Source organism: Ceratina calcarata, unplaced genomic scaffold (genome assembly GCF_001652005.2).
Source record: "Ceratina calcarata isolate Rehan_Ccalc_2016 unplaced genomic scaffold, ASM165200v1 scaffold78, whole genome shotgun sequence".
In the NCBI taxonomy this organism is placed as follows: Eukaryota; Metazoa; Arthropoda; class Insecta; order Hymenoptera; family Apidae; genus Ceratina; species Ceratina calcarata.
This window is the reverse complement of record NW_017179104.1, coordinates 611,861-636,277: the sequence shown is the minus strand read 5'-3', so window position 1 is coordinate 636,277 and position 24,417 is coordinate 611,861. Positions and strand designations below refer to the sequence as shown.

General features: G+C 43.8%; 1 protein-coding gene across 1 annotated transcript in view; it reads left to right on the top strand.

Moving 5' to 3' along the window:
- Nucleotides 1–24,417, top strand: part of LOC108630503 (zinc finger and SCAN domain-containing protein 26) — a 334,222-nt gene that overhangs the window by 12,211 nt on the left and 297,594 nt on the right. Inside the window, exon 2 of the mRNA XM_018033841.2 lies at nucleotides 5,643–6,273. Coding sequence (XP_017889330.1) covers nucleotides 6,262–6,273 — 12 coding nt within the window. The 5' untranslated portion in view covers nucleotides 5,643–6,261. The remainder of the gene's footprint in view (nucleotides 1–5,642; nucleotides 6,274–24,417) is intronic.

Sequence of the window (24,417 nt, the reverse complement as noted above, 5' to 3'; positions counted from 1 at the left end):
CATCAATACTTAATTGGATATTTCCTTTCATACTTTTTAGCACGTAGCTACTTATTATTAGGATTATTCTTCCGACGTCTGATTTCTTTTTAATTATAGGAAATGCGTTTTTCTAAGGTACATAAACTTTTGGGATTGACTGTATAGCCAATACATCCTTAAGAAGCGAGTTTTTTATTCATTTGTACAAATACGATGTTATGACCAGGTACACATTGTACGTAAATCATACGGCACAGTGCTCGGAGTACTTTCCCAACTCGATATGCTCTAATCCGGGACCTAAATCAGCTTGTTAATTTTCATTCTTTCACGTGGGCCGATAAAATCTGATACGCGGGAGCGGTACACGTAGGTACATACGGGATTTACATTAACGCATGACAGAATGGGAATTTCGTTTACGGTACATTCTAATATACTCGTATGCACATAATGCATATCGCGAATATGCGTATATCTGTATCCGTGATAAGGTATTCCGAGCTTGGCGCATTTCTATTAACGCGTTATTACACTGCCCGTACTGGAAACTATGCTTGCGAGCTGCCACTGCGTTCACACGCACGTATCAGGCATTTAACAACCATTTTCAAATCTAATGGAACGGACGTGTTTCGTGAAAGTGTCCGCTTAGTTTCACGCGGTAACGTTTCCTCGACCCGTGGATATCAATTAAAAATGATTCTGTTGTACCCGCGCGTCACGTGACATGAACGACGCGGGGCGGATCGTGAAAAGCGACTCGACGGTATTTCCATTAAATTCGCACGAGCGGTGTACAAATGTAAACATAAATGCAGACGTGCATCGCGGTACGTGTCGCGTATATGCGGCGAGGTGTCGCCAAGTTCGCCCCGTATGCTAAAACACGGTTCGCTTTCGAAATAAATCGATAAGATCACGGTTGAACAGATTTCAAATTAATGTCAATGCAGAACGCCGCGCGAGCCACGAACAGGGCTTATTAATGCCTCCGTCGTGCACCGGTGGTGATGTTAGACCGTTCCTAACATTATTATGACGCGGTATATCGTGTACGGTAGGACGGCTCGCGGATGTAATATTAATGTAACCGAAGGAGAAATTGAGAGGGGCACGGCAGATGACAGCCGTCCGTTTTACGCGGTATAGGTGTAATTATTTTCCGTCTTAAATAGGACGGAACGCGGATGGTTCTGAGCAATTTCAGCACAAACGGTTCCCAGCGCAGGTTTCTTTTTCGTTACGTTTAATTGCAACTATCGCCGCGGACATAATGTGTTAATATAATTGGCTTCTTTAATAGAGTCTCTGTTATACTTCCTAAGGCAGTGACGAGCCGTTAGTCAATTCGAGTTTAATTAACAGCATCGATAAGTGATAGAAACGGATACGTATATTTCGCTTCGTTACTGATAACGTTAACTGTTCGGGGAGGGGACGGAAAAGTGTTGGTACCTACCCGGTTGAAGGAATGATGCGACACGCGGCGACGTTAACGGATTCATTAATTGAAACGGTATTTGAACGGCACCGTTGTTGCTAAGGATCAATCGACTGATTCGAGGATCGTCTTACCTTATATAGGATCATACTGTTATATCACTCGGGGAAAAATATGTATAGTGAGGACAAGTTAAGATTAATGATCGAAAACTGGAATTAGGCCTCTCACATTTGCGGTTCATTATTTATTGAAGATAAGTTCTTAGTTTAAATGATTTTGTTATCTTTCTTATGGACGATGTATCAAGAAGCTTAGGGTTCGAATGAATAGGCCACGTCTAATTATTACCTGCACGCGTGTACACTGTTTTATTTGTTTAATGGAATAGCTGGCAGTTTGTACGTTTCTGATACAGTTATGACGTACGGATATCCCTAAGTGCGATGTAGTTAGACGGTAGCTTTCAAAGCGAAATGAGAGAAGGCCGGATAAGGTAATGTCTTAGCAATGATACTTGCTACGCTTTCGTTCGCACACGCGGATACGACCGATTTGTAGCGATCATTATCTAACATGTCCCGGTATAACACAATTATTTGCACCGGTAGTAAGACTGGTCGAGTTCCATGCAGATATCTATTTCGACATGACAACCGGAGAGGCTGGGCAAGGAAAAAAGAATCGTAACCCGTGTGTCTTTACAATTGTGCGTCAATCCAGCCGTTGTGAGACTTCGGTATTCGCGTTGTTGAAATAATTGTTCGGAATTAGTAAGGCTAACGGTGAAACATGAAAACTGCCGAGGTCTGAGGAATGCAGTTCTTTTTTTTTTTTTCCCCCTCGCCCCGCCAGAGTATTCTAACGCGCTGCTTTTGTTCTTACAATTAGAGGAAACTTCCAATCTTGACTGTGATCCTCCGTATCATAAATAGCGACGCGCTTTATTTAATTTCAAACAGTATTATCGGACTGCGCCAATTTCATCTCGACACCGACCACGTGAAAGTCGCATGTTCATCATTAAGATTCCTCCTGTATTAACGCTAAAATTCGTGACTTTCTACTCGTTACCGGAAATGACGGCTACGATCACTGCCGCGTTTAAACGGTCGATTTTAAAAGTAGCTTTTTATCGACTGCAATAACAATGACTTAGTTAGTCGGTTTCTTCGCGGCATTCCGCGTGTCGCGGGATTTCGTCACGCTTATTAAATGGGATACCCGTTGAAAAACGATTGCGCCCCGTCGATACAGAGTGTCGTTCCGTCGACAGCTAATCTAAATGCGTGATAAAATTCTAGTTTTGTCGTTGGAATCGCACGAATTATTCGAGTACCATTCATGGCGCCCCGCGGTGCGCTTCGCGCTCGCATCCAACGCAGCGGTGAGCTCTCGCGTCCGCTGATTGCGAGTGGTTAGCTGCTCGATGCAATTATCCAAGACAGTTCTTACGCCTCTGGAGTGTGCGTGTACACGCCGGCGTGTATACACACGCCGTGCGTCGCGCGGAGCAGGTACAAGTTAGAGCAGGTCACTTTCGCTGCCGGCTCGAACTGTTCCACTCGTCGCGCACGCGTGCTGCTCCATTCATAAACCTATACATAGACCCGCGCGCCTATGTGCCCGGCACCGGCTCGGGCAACGTAGGTGTACATTTCGCAGGTAATAGTAAATACACGGAAATGCACTATATGCCAGTAAACGCGGACGTAATTCCCCTGGCCGATCTGTCTTAACGCTTTGCGAAACGCAAATCGGCCGCGTGGAAAAAAACAGCTGGGTCTCATAGTGCTCGAAAGCGTTAAATTCTGCTCTCGAACGCGATTCAATGACTCGTACAAAGATGCTGCGTTACATAACGCGAAATTATGTAAAATGTTAGGCGCCGAGTTTTATGCGCCGTCTGATATATCTAGGTTTTCATGCACCGCCGCGATTATGCTCGGTCGTATCTACTGAAAGAGATATAATAGATGATCTAATATTCCGTTGAGGAGGTTTCGCTCGGGCTAGACAGCGCGCACGTTTGTTCGTTAAACGCGAAGTTTCGTAACCTTTCAATTAAGAGCCGGAGTGCCGGGACGACGGTACGGCGCGCGTTCTTTAAAGTGGGATAAACCCGGGAACGTATGCGGCCCGCCGGAGCTCGCGCTGGTTCGTATTTAAGAGAGGAGACCCCGAGCCCGGCGATGATTTAGAATCGAGATCGATAACCTGATTGCCGTAGACGCCTCTGACTGGGTTTATCGATAACATCGTCAGGGTGTTTGTCTCGCGATAAAATGAGCTGACAGCGATCGATCGCTGAATCCGATGGATGGATCGATAATCGGATTTACTTGATCTCGACGTGCGCTCGCCCCGTTAGAAACCGCGGGATCGAGGAAAGGATGAGTAATATTTGTATGCCCGACGCGTACCGAACAATTCACGCATTGCACGTCGCGATAAAATATCGTATTAGAACGTACAAATTTATGGAAAGACGTAATTTGTAATGAATCGCGTGTAACACCTTTGTGTTATCTGAGCAGATGCTGTTGCATAACTATAATACTCATCATTTCTTCTGGAGTTGCAGTTCATTGACGTTAGGCGCTTGAGGTCAAGCCTAGCCGTAGAACTTTCCTATGGAACAGTCACGTTGGAACTTTTATTGCGCTTCATTAGAACTTCCATGACATGTGTGGAATTCTACGAAACTTCATACGATAGAAAGTGCCCGTGCATGTATTCCATGCTCCTTTAGCTTTGTACCCCTTCAGAATTACATTTACTCACTCTGGTCTTTGGCGCATTTTAAATATATTAGACTAATGGATATGAAACATTTTCTTGAAACGCAACAGAGTGTATATCCCTTTCGGTAGAATATCACATATTTAATTCAAATAATTTATTTGATACTTCTATACTTTATTAAATCATTTCATTATAGATTTAAATCCTCGAGTCTGTAAATTTTTTAGATGATACATTCATAGTTTCATTATATTGCTTCGAGTAATTCCAGTGTTATCCAATTTGTTTTCACTAGCTTTTATAATAATCGTATTTCAAAACTTCAAGTAGATATAAATAGGTGATAGAGTCGAAGTTATCGTGTTGCCTGACTGTAGGGAACTGCACAGCTTATAGGAGTACAAGGGCTCGTTGTGAAAGTGTAGTAACGAGATTGCGAATGCCAATGCGGATTTTTCCACAAATCGTATAGAAAATGTTTGTACTACATTATGCTGGATTTAGAATTCACCGTAGTTCCTCTCCTGGAGGCAAGAACCCCAAAGCGAAGCAATAAAATTTAATTCATCTTAGTTTTCGATACAACTAACAATAAAAAGATACATAATGACAGCCTTATGTAATTAATACCTCGACGTCGCTAACGCTGTCATGAGAAGTCTACATTGGATACCTTGTGAATCTTCAGTACTCCGTCTGATCATAGTCGTCTTATTTTACTTATGGAACTTACCTTTACCTTAAGAAAATATTCTCTTAGATTATAAGGTGTTCTAATGATGGGGAAGTAGATGGAAATGATTGGATAAAATGGAAATTCTCTCGCAATAGCCAGATAACGATCTAAAATAATATGTACACAGGAAACTCGACGAGCAAAAATATTTAGCTGTTGATTAAATTGCAGGATGCTCGATTAAGGAGCAGGAGGTTCGCGTCGGGTGCGGTAGCTACAGATTGTGCATCTCTTGTTGTGTTTGTTCGCTTGAATATTAATCGATTATTAATCGACTATAGTCGTGTCGGGTTGAATAATTTAAATAAAGACCGGGTGCGTCATGGGCCTGGCCCTAATACTGTTCACCGCGCCCATCGAAATTATGCCATTGCATTCTGTTCTCAAACGACACAGTGCGACATTCAACTTTCAATGTATATAAAAACGATATCACTGAGATTATATTTAAAAGACATAATAGTTTTACATGGTCAAATTCGTAAAGTTTGTAACTGAATTAAATTGAGTGCAATTTCCCATTTCTTTAAATTGTTGTGTTATAATAGTATAGACGATAGTTGAAAGAATGAACATTTTAAATGTGGAACTAGCTTTTACTGGGTTCCAGGATTTTAATTGAATAGGCTCGAGAAACGAGTAGAATTATGATAAAACCTCGCCGTTACTGGTTAAGTTTCTCAGCGGTCCCGCAGACTAATTTCTAATGCAGATACGTACGTTTGTATGTTGCAGGTGACGTACGCCGAACGGGCCAGTATTCATGCCAGTATGCCAATCAGATGCCAGTAGACAGCCAGTATCTGTATCTGTCGCCATCAGTAGCCAATTAATAAGTTACTTACGATTAGATAGTTAAATTTGTAGGCAATACATCACCGTTTTGGATAATCATTGGCAGAGAACGTCGTTTAATAGGCGTAACGGATGTACACGTATATGCACAGCGTGTTGAATACACATTCACGTGCGGATATACATGCTCGCGTGTATAATATAACCGAGAAGCAATAAGTATCGAGTCGCGAGCAATTATCTTCACATCGTCAAACCTACATTTTTTTCTCCGACCACAATTTTCTCCGCTCCGTTCGTCGGTTTCTTTTCTTTTTTTTTTAATCATCGGTGACCGCGTGTTCTCGGCGAGAGTATATTCGCATAAAAATTGGACAGAGTGCAATCGGGTTGTGATTATCGAAGTGGACTGACCGATCGATTTCTCGGCTGTGAAGTGAATTAATACTCCAGGAAAACGATTGAAACGGAGAAAGGAAGTGAACAGCGTACACACAGGCGAGCACGGTGGCTGGAAACGCTGACTTACAACGAGAGCGCCAACCTGCAATCAAGGTTCATGGTTTTCATGGTGAGTCATCGTACTTATTTCTATGAATTTTAACACGGTTACGGTTTCTCTACGCGATCTCCACCGCGCATTGTCTTATCTCGCTTTTAAACTGACGCGAGCGTCGAACGAGCGGTGGGAATTTTGTACCTATCTGTAGTCTCCTGTTAACGAGTCGCCGCGACAAGGGGTAATGTGTTGCATAAAATTTCACGCGCAAAATTTCGTGACTTTTTTACACTTGATTTCTCCTCGTTTTTATCCCTTTTTCCCTCTTTACATTTTTTTTTTTCTCCCTGCCGGCCACTCAATTACGGATCAGTCGGCAGACCCGTTATGAGCGACGCGATTTTATGCAAAATTTCCTCCGTGACGAGACGCCGCGTCTTCCACGAAATATATAGCACGTGTCACGTGCAATTTGCATAATGCGACATCGACACTTCTTCGATGCACCGAAACGTTATCTTTATACGCGTCGTATCGTTTCATATCGCGGATCATTGGATTATTGAGCGCGCGGCTCAAACGGAACATCCGATAATGGCGAATTCGAGGAACTGAAACTGTCTCGTAAATATCGATAAACAAGGACTACCGAAAGTATTATAAACTTCCGTCGGTCGCAATTTATTGTCATTGCTCTTTATCGTAGCTTCGAGGTAATATTCAATGGGCATTGCTATAACTGTTTCGATAAAAGGTATCCGCAGGCTCAATATCTCATAAATATACAGAAAGTTTCTCGAATTTCTACTCCGTACGCGTCATTCCGTTTAAATCTGGACGAACTTTTGCAATCTTACTTCGGATGGTATTTCAGGTACCATATAGGTGCCATTGCGCCGGGCAAGTTTCTTGTCAATTTACTTCGACTCAATGTTAAAATTTGTTTTAATCATTAACGCGGAGGCTATCAGTGTGTTACGCAAATTAGCGTAACCGGGAATAATTTCGAAGATATTATCCCATAACTGTGGCTCGCTAATTAACAAAACCGTTGAAGCAAGGGCTCGCGTCGGACATTCGATCCGTTCGATTTCTCCCGGTTATGCCATTCGGTTTTGTTGCCCCTGTTGGGACATTTCGAGGGTGCAACAGGAGACTCGCAGGCGAGAGAAAAGAGGATACAAAGAGGGATCCACCCGGCAGGTTACGGGTCAGCCACGGTGGGGCATTAATAATCGTTTACAATCTTTAAACCAGGGTGTGGCGAGTGCGTTAACCCTCCTCCTCTTCCTCTTCTTCCTTCTGTTTCTCCTACTCCTCTCTCTGCTTCCTCTTTGCTTTTTCTTACTCCCCTTGCTTCTTCGTGATCGTCCGTGGCGGGCAAAACAGGAGGAAAAAATCCGGCCTTGCCTTCGTAAACCAGTTGGACGTATATATCGTGAAAAAAGGATAATCAATGGCGAAAGGGTACACATCCGATCTGTAGTCGTTTTATCGTCGTCGCGACGCAAGTACGATCGAAGAATTTATTTTCGAATCATTGAAAAATCATTTCGCTGATTCGGTAATTTGCAAAACCGTAGTAGTTGTTTCCGTGGTTAGTTTTTCACGCTGCCGGTCTCGGGTTAAGTATACTTCGCTGTTAGTGCTTTCATAGTCTATTTCTCGGCGATAAAACGAATTTACGCGTGGCTGAAACGCTATTCTTAATGCAAAGTGCAGGCGTTTAGATATCTGAATGGTTCATTTCGGAAGTAGAGGCCGAGGATTAAAACCGAGAGACTAACGTCACCGGGAAACTCGATAAACCGGTATTGGACATTCGTCCACTAAATTTTGCCCACTGTACACCGACTCGCCTTGAATAAACATTCTTTAAATTAGGAAGTAAACAAGCTTCTGGGATTTATTTTATTTCGCGTTGTTACTCGATCGAATAACGTTTTGTTACGTCGTCATCGTGCGTGAAGGTTCCTATTCGCACGTGTTCGGTACACCGTCGTCATGCATGTGTTTCATGAACGTGTCGCGCTTCGCGGTCAACGATCATCGTCAGCGTGTTAGAAAGCGTTCGACCTTAATGACTCTTGACGCTTAAAGAGTTCGAAGGAAGTGCCGGTGAAAAATCATTGAAATCGAAAACGCGAATTCGAGAAGAATTGTTGCTCGGCTCGTGAAAATTTTTCCGTTTCTTTATTCACGGTTCATTTATTGTTAACGGTAATCATAAATATGTATGCGATGTTTCCGCGACGAATCGGCGATCGCGTCCATTAGATCCCGGCGAGAAAAGAATTGGTTCCTCGGAACCCGTTCCTCCGACACGCGCTCCTATCGGCTCTCCCGTGAAAATCGGTCGTCGGCCCCTTGGTCACCTTCTCGGGCGTTCTCGCCGTTTAACCCGCCACCGCCGCCACCTGCAGCGACGAATCAGCATATTTAGCGTCGAGTCGAATTTAATAGAGGTCATCGCTCGTGCATCACGCGGGCTTCATTCGCGAGACGCATCAATAATATTCGCCGTGATGCATAGCATTAAGTATGCATGGTAACCTCTCGCGAACCCTTTTTGGAATTCAATTCGTGATTCTGCCGTTTGTTCGTTTACGCCGCCGAGATACGTTCACGGTTCAAACGCATTTGCATCGTGACGTGCATTACGCTCGACACGTGCTACGGTTATCATCGTGTGTCGCGACCTTCCTCGACATTCCGATGCGATCCGACTCTATTTTCTATGCTTAATAGAGCAGTGGTCAAACCTTGATAGAACTCGAACGAAATAATTTATGTAGAAAAACAAATTGCGTACACGTGTTACCTTGTTGATGCGTGTAAAATACTATCGTCGCCCGGGAGCAATTTTCTTCCGAACGTAGATTTATGCCACGGCCTTCCCGAGTCGGTTTCATTATGCAAATACAGATATTGTTTTCAATTATTATTCAGACGGTAAAACATCGACGATACTCGGGACACTTGGATAACGTTCGCCAAATAAGTTACTCGTTTATACGCATCGGCAAACGCGAGTCAATAAAAATTTTCCTCGTCACAAGTGCGCGTTTATCGGTCATATATCACGGGGTAACCAGTGGGATACTTAACAGCCGTGAATGCCTCTCGAATAAATTCCGTTGAAGGGTGGAGACGGTTCAACGTTTCCAGCACGCATTACTCGCGAATATATTTTTCTTCCGTGGATATTAAAAGCCACCCGAGACCCGCGGCATCGTTGAACCGCCGCCGCCGCCGCCGCCGCCGCGCCGCGCCGCACCGCACGGTGCTCTATTGGACGTGAAAAATGAAAGAACACCGTGGCACGATTCATCACCCGCGTACCGCTCGCAGTCCTCGTGAAAGTGATGCATGCTCCTTGCCGGAGACGATACGCTGAATACCATTTGTTCCCGTTGCACAAATACATACAGTTGATAATGCAACTAATTTTCATTCGTCTTCCCTTATCAGCTGATAAGACCCGTTGAATATCTTATTCCCGGATTTTCTGTCTGGCGTCGAGAAATCCAACGATTTTCCTCAAATGAAAATATGGGTGTGTACCAGGAATTCTTCCATAAAGATTGGAAAACACGATCTTGCTGGAAGATTTTAATCATCCGCTTAGAATATTTTTACATCCGCGCTTTCCCAGCGGCGACTAGTCGCAGGTTCATTTATATTACCGAACGTGGGAAATAGGAAATATTAAAAACCGCTTAACGTGAGCAATACTATCCCCATTTACATAATGCTTCGGATAGAAATTCTGCTTCAGACGTAACTAAACAAGCCAATTTTTAATCAATAAAAGTAACAGTTCCTCGGACGTCCTTAGTGCTTTTAATACTCGTCTTTATTTCCGTAATAAAAAGTTAAAAATATACATCCGTTTCCCATTTCCAGTGAGACGAAAAAATATCGATAAGTACAAGCTCTTAATATTAAGCTTTAAATTGTCCGAAACGCGTTTCGATGGCAAGCCTTAATCTTTATACGACGGCTGTTATTTTAACGTTCAGTCTCACCTATACAGCCTCGCCTTATTTTTATTGAAGCGACGCGGCAATTTTTGTCTTTACTCTTATCTGTCGCGTACCAGCCGCACGGCACAGGATGATCGTCCGCGGCGCGTTTTCAACGTGACACCCACGCGGGTATTCGTGCGCTCGCGCTGCGTCGGTACCCTGCCCGGTTAATTGTTCCAATGGATTTAAAGTCGGCTCGCCGAAATAAATGAACGTCGCATGCCAAGGCGCGGTACGCCGCGCCGTGGCCAGATATAATACGGTCGTCACGGATTATATCTCTCTCAAATGTACTTAAATGCGAGCGGAACTCTGACGCAAACGTTTGAACGTGATACATTTTAATTGTTCGCTAAAAGTGTCACGTTTAAATGAAAATTTAGAATCTCGCACGCCTCGTCGCTCGGTTATTAATTCTTATCGCGACTCAAGGATGTATTGGCTGTATAGTCAATACCAAAAGTTAATGTACCTTAGAAAAACGCATTTCCTATAATTAAAAATAGTGCATTCTTCTTCCAATTTCGATATTTAACGAGTTAAGTATGATTATTTGGCATTTTATTGATGTTGACAAAATCCGACCATCCCAGCGTCGAAACGGCGAACTTTTGGAAAAAAATTTCGTTTTTCCTCAATAACTCCTAAACCCTTGGAGATACGGGAAAATTGCATAGGACCTTTTTTGGAGAGGACAACGAGATCTACAATTTATGTATAAAAGTTTTTCGCTAGTATTAATAGNAATCACTATAATTTTAGCTTTTTAATAGTAATAGGAATCTATAATAACCAATTCAACATGCCAGCATTGTTTAAGTATATGTGTAGCCTATACATCCTTAACGTGAGCTATTGTGAAACTTTAATTGGCTCGTGTCTCAGCTGCCTGCCACTCAGGCTATGGCTTTATTACGTATGGATCTAAATATTCAACGGTTTTAAATGATAATTGAACAGTTTCATTTTTATTTCAATTTTCTTTCGGTTTGGAATATTACAAGTGCTTGAAAGCTTGGGACCACTTGACAGTATCAATAATTTCTTTACGAGTTTTTATTACTCAACGAACTTTTAATCGAGATTTCAATCTTTTTTACGCGCACACGGTATCGGGGGTATTGTAAAGGAACCGTACGAAGCGCGTACCGCTTCGTATTTCTTCGAATTTCACGGTCCTGTTCGCGGTGTCAGTTGTAGATTTCTCACAGCTCGAATGCAGAAAGTCGCGCGGATGTATTATCGTAATCGTAACGAACGACGCAGTAAATCAAATAAAAAATATAGCGCAGTGTTTTACGTAACGTCGTCACGATTTAATTCAGATAGTATCGAACGTGTACGTTTTGATCACGTAGGATTTTCGTGGCAACGGACGGTTAGAGTAAGCAAAAAAAAAAATTACACGTGGATCTGTTGGTGAACGATGCTTTCAATTAGCGAGCACTGATAGAGCTCGGACGACAACAACGCGTTTGTTACCGTGCTTTAGGGTCTCGATGTTATTCTCTTTGATCCGTGCCATACGCTCGGTGAAGACTTAAGAGAGAGAGACAGAGCGAGAGGGAGGTTACACGGTCTGTGCTATATTTAAGACACGGCACGTGTTGGTTATTGCACAACGAGTGCAACATTCGCTCTATCGTGGCTATAGGCCTCCGTGGTGGTAAGTTCTGAAATACGCTCGGCTAAACTGTGTACAGGATCAATTTAATTAAGCATTCGGAGACAGGTTTCCGTCGGATTCCAGAAATCGCCGATGAAATTCGTGATACGTCGGTATGCACACGCGTACCTGCTATCGATGACGTAGATCGGGCTCGATGGCTGTTACTCAATGACGAGGATCGTTTGCATATTCATGAAATCTATAATTAGAATTTATTCAATCCGACGCCTAGCCGGGTAATAATTCAAAAGAATGGTAGGGAATTGTACGCGGTCGAGTGAGATTATTTTTTGTTTTCTTTCCTCCTTTCTGGGTGCAGGATACGTTGTCCGTGTACCCATCGCGATCGTTTAAAACGAATGTAAATATGTTAGCAATAAATTATCTCTCCTCGGTAGAAAGATTTTATCGTTGACTAGCGTACAGCTTGATCTTGGTTTTCCTTATGTAGATGTCCGCGTCTAGACAGTCCGGTCAATAGAACGTGTATGCACGTATGCGGCACGAGTTCAACGTAGGTGGATGTACGCCACCCTCTTTCGTTATCGATCAATGCTACCTAGCGGATACGATCGTTCTAAGAATGTCTTACTCGAAATATTCATACAGTGTCACTTACCTGTTACCGTCTCGCGATACCCGCGATATCTCGCGCGTTAGTCATAAAGAATATTTCCTGTTGCGCGCGATATAAATTATCTGCGGGTAATTGAGAGACGCAGCGCAAATTCATTAGTACGTAAGAGATACGAGCCAGTTGTTAGAGATACTATTGTAATCGACTGATTATGTTAGTGAGGGGAATTTATTAATTACTTCTGTTTTATACCGACGGTCTCGTCTACTCAATGAATTATTATCATCGTCGATGTATGAATCCATTAGTTCGCTGTACGTTGCATTCCTCCCGTGGCAAACGACATTTTCTGTCTTGGAAGGTTTCCATATGTAACGAAGGAAACCATTTCAAACGCACATCGTGAGTATTGATCGCAACGAAGATACTACACGAGTTTGTAAAAAGTACCGTACGTTGCATCTCGTGCGAGCGATAGACATTTTTCCCTGTGCCTATGCGTTCATAAAACATTCATGGAAAAGAATAATGGTGGCATTGCACTCTGTTACGCGTTATCTACCTCTTGTCTAGGATGTTCGCCGGCAAGAAATTGCAGGTATCCCCTGTCGCAGACGTGAAATATATCGTTTGAGAAAAAGAAACGAAGAGACCGCCGAATTGAGTACAAGTTTTTTCAATTTGGGAAATTTCAGAGTCCCGGACGTTGGTTTGTCACGTTTTATCGTGAAACCGCGTCAGGGGATGCAGATGTTGTGTATGTCGCGAGCGTGTCGCTTCTGATTTATACTGCATTAATTTTCGACTAACACTGCGGTTGCACGCAGGCGATCTGTGCACGCGTATACGCACGCATGTATCTTGTTCCGTGGTCGTGGGACGCCAGCTCACGTGCTCCGGCCTGCATGGATGCTCGATTACCGCTATCGGAGTAGCTCGATCGACTTTTCGATCGTCTCATTTAAAAGGCGTGAACACGCACGGGTCACTGATTTACGAGGATCCCCGGCTACTTTCTGACGGCCTCGCGCACGTAAGCGTACGCCCGTTTTTCGTACGATCGTTCGATGACAAAAAGATTTATCGTCCCGCGGAATTAATTTACGTCCGTCCGACAATAACCGATATCGTTTGTCTGCGAAAGTAGGTACTCCCAGTGTCGGGAATCATAAATAAATTGTTCGCGCGTCTGTTTTTGGGGGTCACCAGGCCGAGCGTGAATTTTGCAACACGGTGCGCACGCTCGCGAACTGTGAGAGGAGAGAGAATAATTATCGCCGGGCAGATTTACGGCCGTGTATCATTTTTGATTTTACACGAGATCGGCCAGTACAATTCCATGTACGTTTCTTACCGAGGCCGAATCACGATTGTAAAAACGGCAACAATCAGCCGTGCGATTGTTATACTTCGGAGAGCGACCGAAGAACCTCTTCTTTCTTTGTTACGAGGAAGATGGCTGCCTTTTAATTTACGAACCGTTAACGTCAGACGATGCGCCACTAAAGTCGATGGAGTCGCACCGCCGCCGCCGCCGTCGTGCTGTTCAACCAGAAGATTTAAAGGCTGGCATAAATTCGACCGGCGTTAAGAAGGTGCCAAATTTTTTGGATCATCTTACAGATCGATTCGCTTTCACGATAATACCGAGTGCATTTAGCGTGAACGCACGTTTCGACAGTTTTGCGCCCCGGCCATCGACTTGCCTCTCTCACAATCAGTGCGACAGGTAACGGCAGTGTTGCCGTGGCTTCTTTTTTAGAAACGTTTGTCTGGCTTTCCTCGTTATGCAACACGTCGCCCGTTTCTTTTCTACGCTCACTTTTAATTGGTCCGTTGAATTTGGCTTTATTGCGAATCATTTTTTTTTTTGTTCGCACGTTTCTTTGTTCGCCTTCCGATTCCCGAGGAAGCGTACCTTTAATTGTAGCCCGTTTTACAATAGTTTGGTTTCATAACTTTCCCTTCGATCATTTGCTTCGTTTTTACGATTCTATTGTTGGCACATTTATTAGACACGAATTTTGAAACGAGCTCATTTTAGATATGTATCGTCAATTCATATTTGATGTCATCGTAAAAAGCGAAGTCTATTTATTAAAATAGAAATCCGCGTATCTAAATTATTCTCTATTAGTCTTATTCATTAGCAATTTATAAAGTCGCAGATCTTGTTAATTTAATGGCACTATTTGTCTCGTGATAGAGTCATGTCGTCGACTAGCCATAAATATTTCAAGAGTACTTTCTCGTAAAACTGACCAAACGCCAAAACATCATGCATGATACGTTTTCGTATTTTATTACGTCGTACGTAGCTTCGAGCTTGCACTCGTGTTTTCAAAGTATGAAAAAGCGTCTCGATATCAGGAGACGTGCCTCCTGTTTTCCAGAGTGTTGCGACATTCGTCGAGTTTGCCTGCATTATTTAGATTGTCGTGTCGATAGCAAGAACGGGTGTGCTTTCATACACTCCTCGGCATTATCGCGTTGCAATAATTTACATTCATTGCAGCGAGCGAGGTTTTCCCCTTTCTTTCGAGGGGATTCTTCTTCAACGTTTTTTTCCCCCCCCCGTTTCGTTTCCCCGGCCGGTTTTCTTGCAACCATCAAAGCGACTTGCTATAGCTTCATCATTTTCCACGTGATATACCCAGATCGGGAAAGCAAATGGCAGGGCCACTTTGTCGTGATGTCGTGCGACCATACGAACGACGCAGGTGAGCTCGTGCTGGACGAATATCTCGAACGCGTCCCGTAGAAAATTTATCGGTTTTTTGCCCAGCAGCCTTTGTACGGGTAGGACGCCGTACGAGTATGGTCGTTCGAACATTTATCGGTGTCGTTGATCGACGGAAAGCATCGTTTCATGAAAATGCGAGTCCCGTCATAAAGCGCGGCGGACAGAGGAGACCGACCGGTGTATATACGTACATACATATACTGTATATATATGTGCGTACCTTTTAAATTCAATAAGTAGGCGTACCAACGTCAATTTACGCGGTTGACACCGATCGGACGACCGGTCGAACGGTTCGTAAGAAACGATTTTATCGACTCTGTCGACATCCGTCACTGCCTACCGCGGACAAGGTTCGTCTGGTGGTATGGCGGAATTCATGTCCCTCTCCCAGAACGTATATGTCCAGAAACATTAAACGTTAACACGACATCGATCCTCCGGCTTCTGTGCGAGTCCCGCGAGCACCGGGGGATCCCGCGCGGATTCCTGCCTTCCGGCGCGTGAAATTTAATCGCGGTACGATCGGAATCATTAATATGGCTAATTAAAGCGTTTACTTATGGCCATAATTATCTCGAACCGCTCTTAGCTCGTTTTCGTGGCTTAATCCAACCAGGTGTAATCCGCTGGAACACGTGTACCCGCGGCGGTCGTATTTACAACGTTATTATCCACTGATTATCCAGCGTTCATGCGGTGTTAAGGGTTGTTCACGACCGAGGGAACGCATTCCGTTTCTTAGTCAATTTCCCCGTTTTCCTATCGGTTTTAAATGGCACAGTCGAACCAAATAGCAAATACGAAACAGCGGAATCTGTTTCGCGTCCTTAAGTACGTATCTAATGGAGAAACAATAATGGGGAGAACGGCTGTAACAGGATACATTAATGTTGTCGGCCACGAGTATGTAACTAGGTACTCCCTGGTCTCATCGTCTCTTACGTTTCTAATTCCTACGTCGGTCTTTGTTAGGCGCGCGCTAATGACGGGTTTCGTGTATAGCCGCCAATCTATTTAGAGGGCAAATTAACTCGGCTGAACTCTTGCTGGTGCTAATGAAAAGCATCTCGGCTCGTTGGTTATGCTCCCTGTGAAACTTTGTATGCTGCTTGTTTCGTTTTACACGATACCATCGCCTTTTACACGTGTTCCTAATATCTCCTAGCGTAATTTATATACTGATATTAACCGTATTACTGATACCGTATGCAAACTACGGGTTATTAATGATTTAATTAGAACATTATTTAAATTGTTCCCTCGGTAGATAGCCGTGCGAGCGGTCTGGACCTGAAACCATTCGAGTAATACGATTGACCAATATCGTTCTACTCGTTGGTTCGTGTTTCGACGAAATTCACGTTTTTAGCGCTGCCGTTTTAGGCTGTGGCCTATTGGAACACGGCAAATGTTTCCATTAAAGCGAATATACCGAATGTTAACTAGGCTTTGCATCGAAGTTGAAATTCTGGGCAGATAAGCGTAACTTTGGTTTTGTTTTGGACTAGTTTCTATCTTGAATATCCTCGAAATATTCAATTCTCTGTATAAAAGATATTCACTGCGCACGTCAATGCGAATAGTTAAGCGAGTTACGTGTATGCAAATTGCATGCTTTATTTGCAAGCGATATTTTATTTTGTCACGTGTATAAGAAATGACATTGGGATGTAAGGGGACGCCGTGGAAGGTTTCGTGCTGGAAGATCATTGAATTTCGCGATCTCTAAGGTCGTATACATACGTGCATACATTGATAAATAAAAGGTAAAAAGTCCGCGAGAGGCCCGTGTCGCAGTGCATCAACGAGGTGGGCGAGACGAAAAAAGAAGCGAAAACCGGTTACACCGCCAAAACCGGAAAGATTTCTTCCGCACGTTGCCGCCCAAAACGGACAAATGGGGCGAGGTGGTTCGGCCACCGATACACGAATAAAAGAAACACCGGCAAGAATCAGTGCCTTTGTCAAACGGCATTAGGTAACAACTGGACCGCGACGGGAACTTTCTTTTACCATTCGGAGCAGAAAATCTTGCGATTAATTCTTGCCGATATAATCACGTGATTTATATTGTCTAATCCGTAAAAATCGAGGATATCAATCGTTTTAATGCAGAGCATTAGATAGTAACGATTAAATGAGTTGATTGATTCAAGTATGTTGATATTTGCATTTTTAAATGTTTGATCTTATCGTATAAAATAGCGTGTAATTTGTTTTGACATAGTTAATACATCAAATGAAATAGTATCTGATCAGACGTATGGATTTCCTGCAATAAGTTGACACTTCGCGGAGGTTGTTACGTTCTGAAAAATAAAAATACAAGATTCGGCCGTCGTTCGCGAAATGTTTTATGTTGCCCCGTGCAGCTGAAAGCTCGCGTTCCGATTCTGTACGCGTAGGCATCAAAAATGTATGGATAATCATGCAATTAAAACGTTAATAACGTAATTTACAGTGCGCGGGGCGGCGTATGAATTATCGATCGTCCCGCGACATGACTTATTGCGTGAATAATTATCGAGCGCCGATGAAGAGTTCTCCTCGTGATTGCTCCAGAGAAAGCTCGGATATAAATTCTATATCGATCACATAGGAATCCAATTTAAAGTTGGGCATTAATGTTTATTAATGATCGATCAGAGCCTTGCTACCGGCAGCCACCCGTTGAAGCTTATCTTCTAAAGGATCAACTTAATTGTTGAAACTTAAATTACCCGGTCGCCTCCGGAAGGTACGAACCGCAATAAATTTTTCCGCAACTCGTTGCGCGCAACTTTTTACTACTTTGTGCCTCTTCGGGCGTAATAAAATTATATTTACTGCACAACAGATGTTCCGTATCTCTTCCAATTGCATGCCGACAATTTTAATTAGCTCTCTGTTGCCGAACTGTTGCCACGGAATGAGCTATTATACATATACGTATATATGTAATTCGCATATAATTAAGCAACGATGTGGTTATATACTTCTGATGGGAATAGCGCGAAATGAACGTAAATCGTAGAAGAAAGTCCATTATTGCGCAATTACATTGGCCAGGGTGGATCGGAGTTCGAGTTGGGAGAAGTCAGGCGCGAAATCGATCTTGGCCACTTTTATTTTCCCAATGGTTGCAAAATATCGGTTGGCTGCCCAGACCAGGCTCGGTCCGACGAAGGAACAAAAAAGAAAAACATAGCGAAAAAACGGAAAACGAAAGTGTGGAATCGGTAGTAATTACAAGAAAGTTGTATCATTCGTGGGTCATTAGCCAGCTTCCTACGCGCGCGTTAGCCGTCATTAGGGTTTATTAGCTTGGAATTAATGCCGGTTGTGTTCGCGGGCATATCCCCGACGGCACGGCAACTGCACCACATCTGCTTTCGCTATCGGAGGAATTAATCCGCGAGATCCGTTCGCGCGATTTATCGCCGCTTTGGCGTTCCGTTCATTTCCAGCACGATTTATGCAACCGTTCGCGATCGGGGAAATAAGAAGGCGATGCACGCGCGATTACGTCGATTAATATTTGAATGCGCTCCTTCCCACGTGTCAATCTTCCCCGGTAACTGTTAGACCGTTTACACCGATACCGTTCTCATGTCACTTCACATTTCGTTGCTTTCAACAATTTTCAAATCGCCGTTGTATAAGTCCGCGAGCCACGGCTATCGCGTTTCAATAAAACGGTCATTGCGTAAGAGGAATCCTGCGTAAGAGAAGCATTTACGATAGGCCTGTTCATAATTATCAAGAAGCGAATTGCAAATGCAAGGTATCGCATTCCTCGCGTATCGTAGGTAGCGGTTACACCTCGCGACGAGAGTTCTCGCCTTCTATCGCCGCTGGAAAATGACTTATTAAATTCTCGCGTTAAATATGTAGAAGTTGCGCCTCGCGAGCTACGTGCGCTGTTGATAATTAAAATCACCACTTATCATTCGGTTGTATAATCGCACGGTTCGGATTAAATTTCGCATTTTCGTATTATTTTGACCCATCAATATCGGTATTATTATCGTCGACAGGCATGAAATTATACACTTGTGCAACCTCTCCGAACGCATTACAGACGGTCACGATAGCTTAATCAATAAGCGGTAGGATATGAACGAAAAATGGGAATAATTAAAATAATGGGAATAATTCGTGGGGGACACCAAACAATTGATTATTCAATTCTGCGGAGAAACTTCGATCCCGTTTGGCGAGGTTGCTTTCGTCGTAGTTACGGGATTTCATGGTACGGTATGGTTGAACCGGTCCACGGAACGTGATCGTCTCAGCATGGGGTCCTACGGTGGGTGACTTCCTTGCGGCAACACTGAATAATTGTTGCTCCTTTTATGTCTCGCGTATCGTGCATCGTTCCGCGTCGCATCGCGAGTTTTATTGTTGACTTTCGGTGGGTGTGAACGCTCTTGTTATGGAATCATCTCCCCCCGGACAGTCACGCGTCATATTTGCAATTGGGTGCCCCGCCTTGAATACTGAACGCAGCGTTCAACGAACTTTGTCATCCATACGTGTCCATTTCCTAATTTGGTCCGAATTTTGTCCCTACTTCAAATAGTTTCATTTATTTACATGTTACAAATTTATGTATTATATTTATGCCAGGTAAATGACAGATGAATATAAAATGACTGTCACTTTTGTTGTTTAAACAATTTCAGTAAATTGGTTTACTCGAAATTACATGAAGGCAAGTTTTGTCTCGCACTGGCATTTTACGAGCAATCGGGTGATGTTCTCAACCAAAGTTACACATGTTTTGCAATCCAAGTGCTAAACACTATTTTACGTCTGTTTTATAGTCGAGCACGCGATATTTGTTGAAGCTATACGTTCCTAAGGTTCTATCAGACTTTTACGATTCATTCACAGTAGAGAATGGATTCACTTAGTGAACTCGTGTCGGTAGAAGTGTTTTTTAACTTTCTGTTCCTAACACAGTTCTGAATGACGTTAGATCAAGTTTTATTATAATTTTATTCTTCTTTAACAACGTCGTTTAAAAGTATCTCTAAGAGAGTATCGCAATCTCCAAATAATTTCGTTTGAAAAATCGCACTTTATCAAATTCCAGCCGTGACTCGCCAGTTGCCCGGAGTTTTTCGCAGCTCCGAGTTGTTCGAAGAAGAAAACTTGTCGGGCTCATTTTCTCGAGTTTATCGCGTCGAACGTTACGCCTTCTTTTATCACGCTGGTAAGAAATGCTACAACTAACCATTCTTGCATCCAACCATGAGAGATTTTTTGTCTCTGCGTTTCGCCTCGTCATTTCCTAGCGCGTTCATACACATCTGTGTAATTTCGCCGGTGCATTCCACGCGTTGTCTCGTGCAGTAAGTACACATAAACTCGTCGACTTTCACGAAGTCTGTACACTGCGAGAAAATAAATAATAAATGGGAGAAAATAGGCCCTGCGAGAAAATAAATAAATAAACGGGAGAAAATAGGCCCGTTATCACAGGCGAGATTCGACAGGAGTTTTCCCGATAGGGTCGGTTATCCGTTTGTTTAGACGTCCCGGGCAAAGAGGCGGAGTTTGCAATGTCAGATTGTTTGGGTAACAGGGTAGGTTGACACACACCGGTATGCGAGCATCCTCACGCACCGCAGGTGTTCTTCCGCGAGTTTATGAAGTTACTTGGATGGCCAAGCATGCAGTAACCAAGCGTGACAAATGGTTAATGTACATTGGCTTCGCTCTAACGTTACGTTGACTTAGCGCCTTGGCAAGTGTCTTGCCTATCGCTAAACTGTGTACTTGCCACTGTGGGTCTGTTATTGCCGTCTTAATAACTCGGATACACGCCAGTTCCTATCTGATGCAATGTTTAAAGAGACGAGGTCGTTGATTTTTGCGTTCACGACGTGCGTCACTGATAGGCGGTGACTTCAACCGTAGACGAGACTGTTGACATTCATAAAAATTCACGTTCTTATAAATACAATTTTTTACACAGACTGCAAACCGAAAACTCATCCTCACTGCGTATACTTTCATAAAAGATTTTTCGAAATATTTTATCTTTTTTTTTTTTAGGTCAAACAAATTTAACGCGCGAGAGATGAATTGAAAAAGGTGGGACAGAGGGTTAATTTTCCCATAAATACATAAACATTCAGAGTCTATTAATACTGAATTAAAGTAGAACTTTCGATAGAGTATCTGCTTGTAGAATTGTTTGATCTTGATATTGCGTGCGACAGGTTTTATAACTGTCTGCACCGGCCCGTTCTGTTGATGCCCGTTGTTCTTGGTTTATTGTTTCTGCTGATGCGGCATTGTCGTTGAAGCAACCGGTCCTTGTTACGTGTAATTGGAAACTCGAGAACCACTTGCGCATACAACCCGAAATGATTAACAGATAGCAGAACGCTGACCCTGTGCCGAGCGTGGAAATGCGATAAGGACATTTATCGGTCGGTGGCTACTTGCACGGCGTCCCCGACAGTGGAACACTTGTACCAATTGATCCTCCTCGACGAGCATCCCCGCGATCAGTGATTCCCTTGGAACTTCTTATCCCTCCCATGGTCGGTATGCAACGCGGCGCGTCCACCGGCGACGTCCGTCTAAACTCGTCGTTTGAAATACGACGCGATAACTTATTCCAACGGCATCGCAACGTCGCTTTAATCTGAACGACTACATGAAACAATTTACCCGGTGATTTATAATCACACTCGTTATCTTATTATTCTCATTTTTATCCGGCCGCTTTACATCGTGTACATGTAAATGCACAAATCATGAATGAAAGTCGCTGCTCGATACATTTACACGTGTGCACGTACGTAGCTACGTGTGTATTTGCCTAGCGCATTACGTTAGACGCCCCTGGTGATCGATAGAGTATGCGGTGCTAAGCAGCGTGTTAAGATAATAAACTAAACAAGCGTTTAGAGAATAATGTCATTCGGCTGATAAATCGTATCGAACGCGAGTACGAGCTCGAACCGGCAACGCATGGCCGGCTCGTTGTATCGCTCACGGTTAATGGCAGCCGGTATATGCGGGGTTGAAAGGTTCTTTATCGTTTATCTGGTTTATCAGTTACTCGTTACTTTCCTGGTTGCGTCATGTATACGTGTAGCGAGTCCTTCGCGCTGGTCCATACGGACACCCACGTGGTTTGGATAAAATTGCTCGGCTCGAGAGAGGCTGCGTATCGCGCATACCTCGATTCGAGTCGGATTACCCGTGAGTCAAGTTAATTACGATAACGGGATGTGGGTGCGATAAATATTGGCGCGAGAAATCAAACGGTTTCGCGTTTGGGATAATCGGAGCCGCGGGTATAACTCTTGTAGGAAGTACATATTGAACACGACAGGCCTCGGCTTATTAACGAACGGGGAAATTAGTGATTCTGGCTCCGGTACACGTGGATACATAGTAGTCTTCCGAGACGCTCGAGTAACGTTATGCAACGTTTTTTGTCCAAGGGGGAATTGATTTTGTTTGACGCGTTCTGCCGGGGCCCTCTTTAACCGAGCCCCGTGTTCATATCGCGGGGATCATTTTTATTCTAGATCCCAAGCGGGATGGACGTACGGTTAGACTGACGCGATCGAATCGGCAGATGACGACGGGGAACAGACGTTACAAGTTTTTGCTAACATTATATGTACCGAGGCATGCGCCGTGCCGCGGCGCGCCACGGCCTTTTTGCAGTTTCATAATATCGTTTTTGCCGTTCCACGGTTTTTACCCCGTACACTCGCGAAGCTGTCTACGTCTCGATCGAATTTCTATCGATGCGCGCGTCGACCACTTACTCGGAGATTTACAAATTTTCAAAGCATCCTTCTTCCGCGGCGCGGTGTCAGACGTACGCGTGAATTACGATGCACGTTCGCTTGCGCAACGTAGTTGAAAGCGAGTTTTCGTAGGGAACCTTGGGTAATGGGCACGAAACTTCGTGCATTCTGTAAGGCCTTCGACGGTTTCGCGGCCGAGAATAAATTATTCCGCCCACGTGTCCCGGAGGATGCGTGCCACTTCTCTGGGAATGGACAGGCAAACCAAGTCAACTTCCGAGGATTTGAATTTTATAAATTCAAACGTTTCACCAGTGATTTTAGCGATGTTTACAAATACACATTCCCAACCATTTACGTTGAACTTGCTTATCAATTTTTATCGTCGCGTTACGACACACGAATAATTTCGCTGACTAGAACATCTATCACAATTGGACGACGATAGAATAGATTGTGGCAGTAGGGAGTATGCACGGTCTGGCGGTCCGAGATATAGGTGGGCGTTCTGCCGGATATGGTTCGCCGGAAGTAGGGGGACCCTTGCCACCGACACGCTCCGTGCTCCTCGGCTACGATGCAGGGACGTCATCCGCGGTGTAATTCGTTGCCACGCCAGAATCGTTCTCTGCGCTCGTCCCGATGTTCTCCGTTACGCGAGATAAAATTCATCGACGCCGGTAAAAATCGATCGACACGCGGTTCCCATTCGTGCGGTAATAAAATCCGTGAATTAGCGTCACTCGCGCGCGCCGGATGTCCGATATAACCGGCGCTGCGAGCTATGACTTCGGCTTTCTTAATGGCTCTCTGGACACTCCCGCGTTAAATCGTGTAACGAGAACGATACTCATAGTCGCGGCTCGGTCTCTCGAAGGCGGTTGTTCTCACATAAAAAGATAATTGTGATCGGTAAGAAAATTACAGATTGGTTACAACCGAGTTAACTTGATAAATTTGTCACGCATGATTAATCATAATCTACGAGCGGCGAGCGGCTATCGGCATACGGTCTCCTCGACTCAACGTAATAAGGATGCGCCATATGAAAATTGTGATCACGTAATTGGTCTACCTTGCCGAGATTAATTAGAAAGTGTTCCAGTTCCGTGTTGCCTTCCAGTATTTTTTGCTCCCGCGGTAGAAAACACGTTCGTTTATTATTATATTCAGTATTAATGATTACCCCCACTCTTCTGTCTGACGCAAACTTATTCAGATTATGTGCATTGACTGCTCGCACGCGCTTCTATTTTCTTCGTACGTTCCTGTTTAGAAATGTTATATGTCCGACGGCGTAAACAGCTCAGGGCGAAATGAAAAATACTCTCGTCTCATCTTATCAGCAGCCGGAAAATCTGAACGGCGTTTCGAAACGCGAATGATAAATTAAATTCAGAATTCTGTCTCTTAGCTTAAAAAATGAATATCCG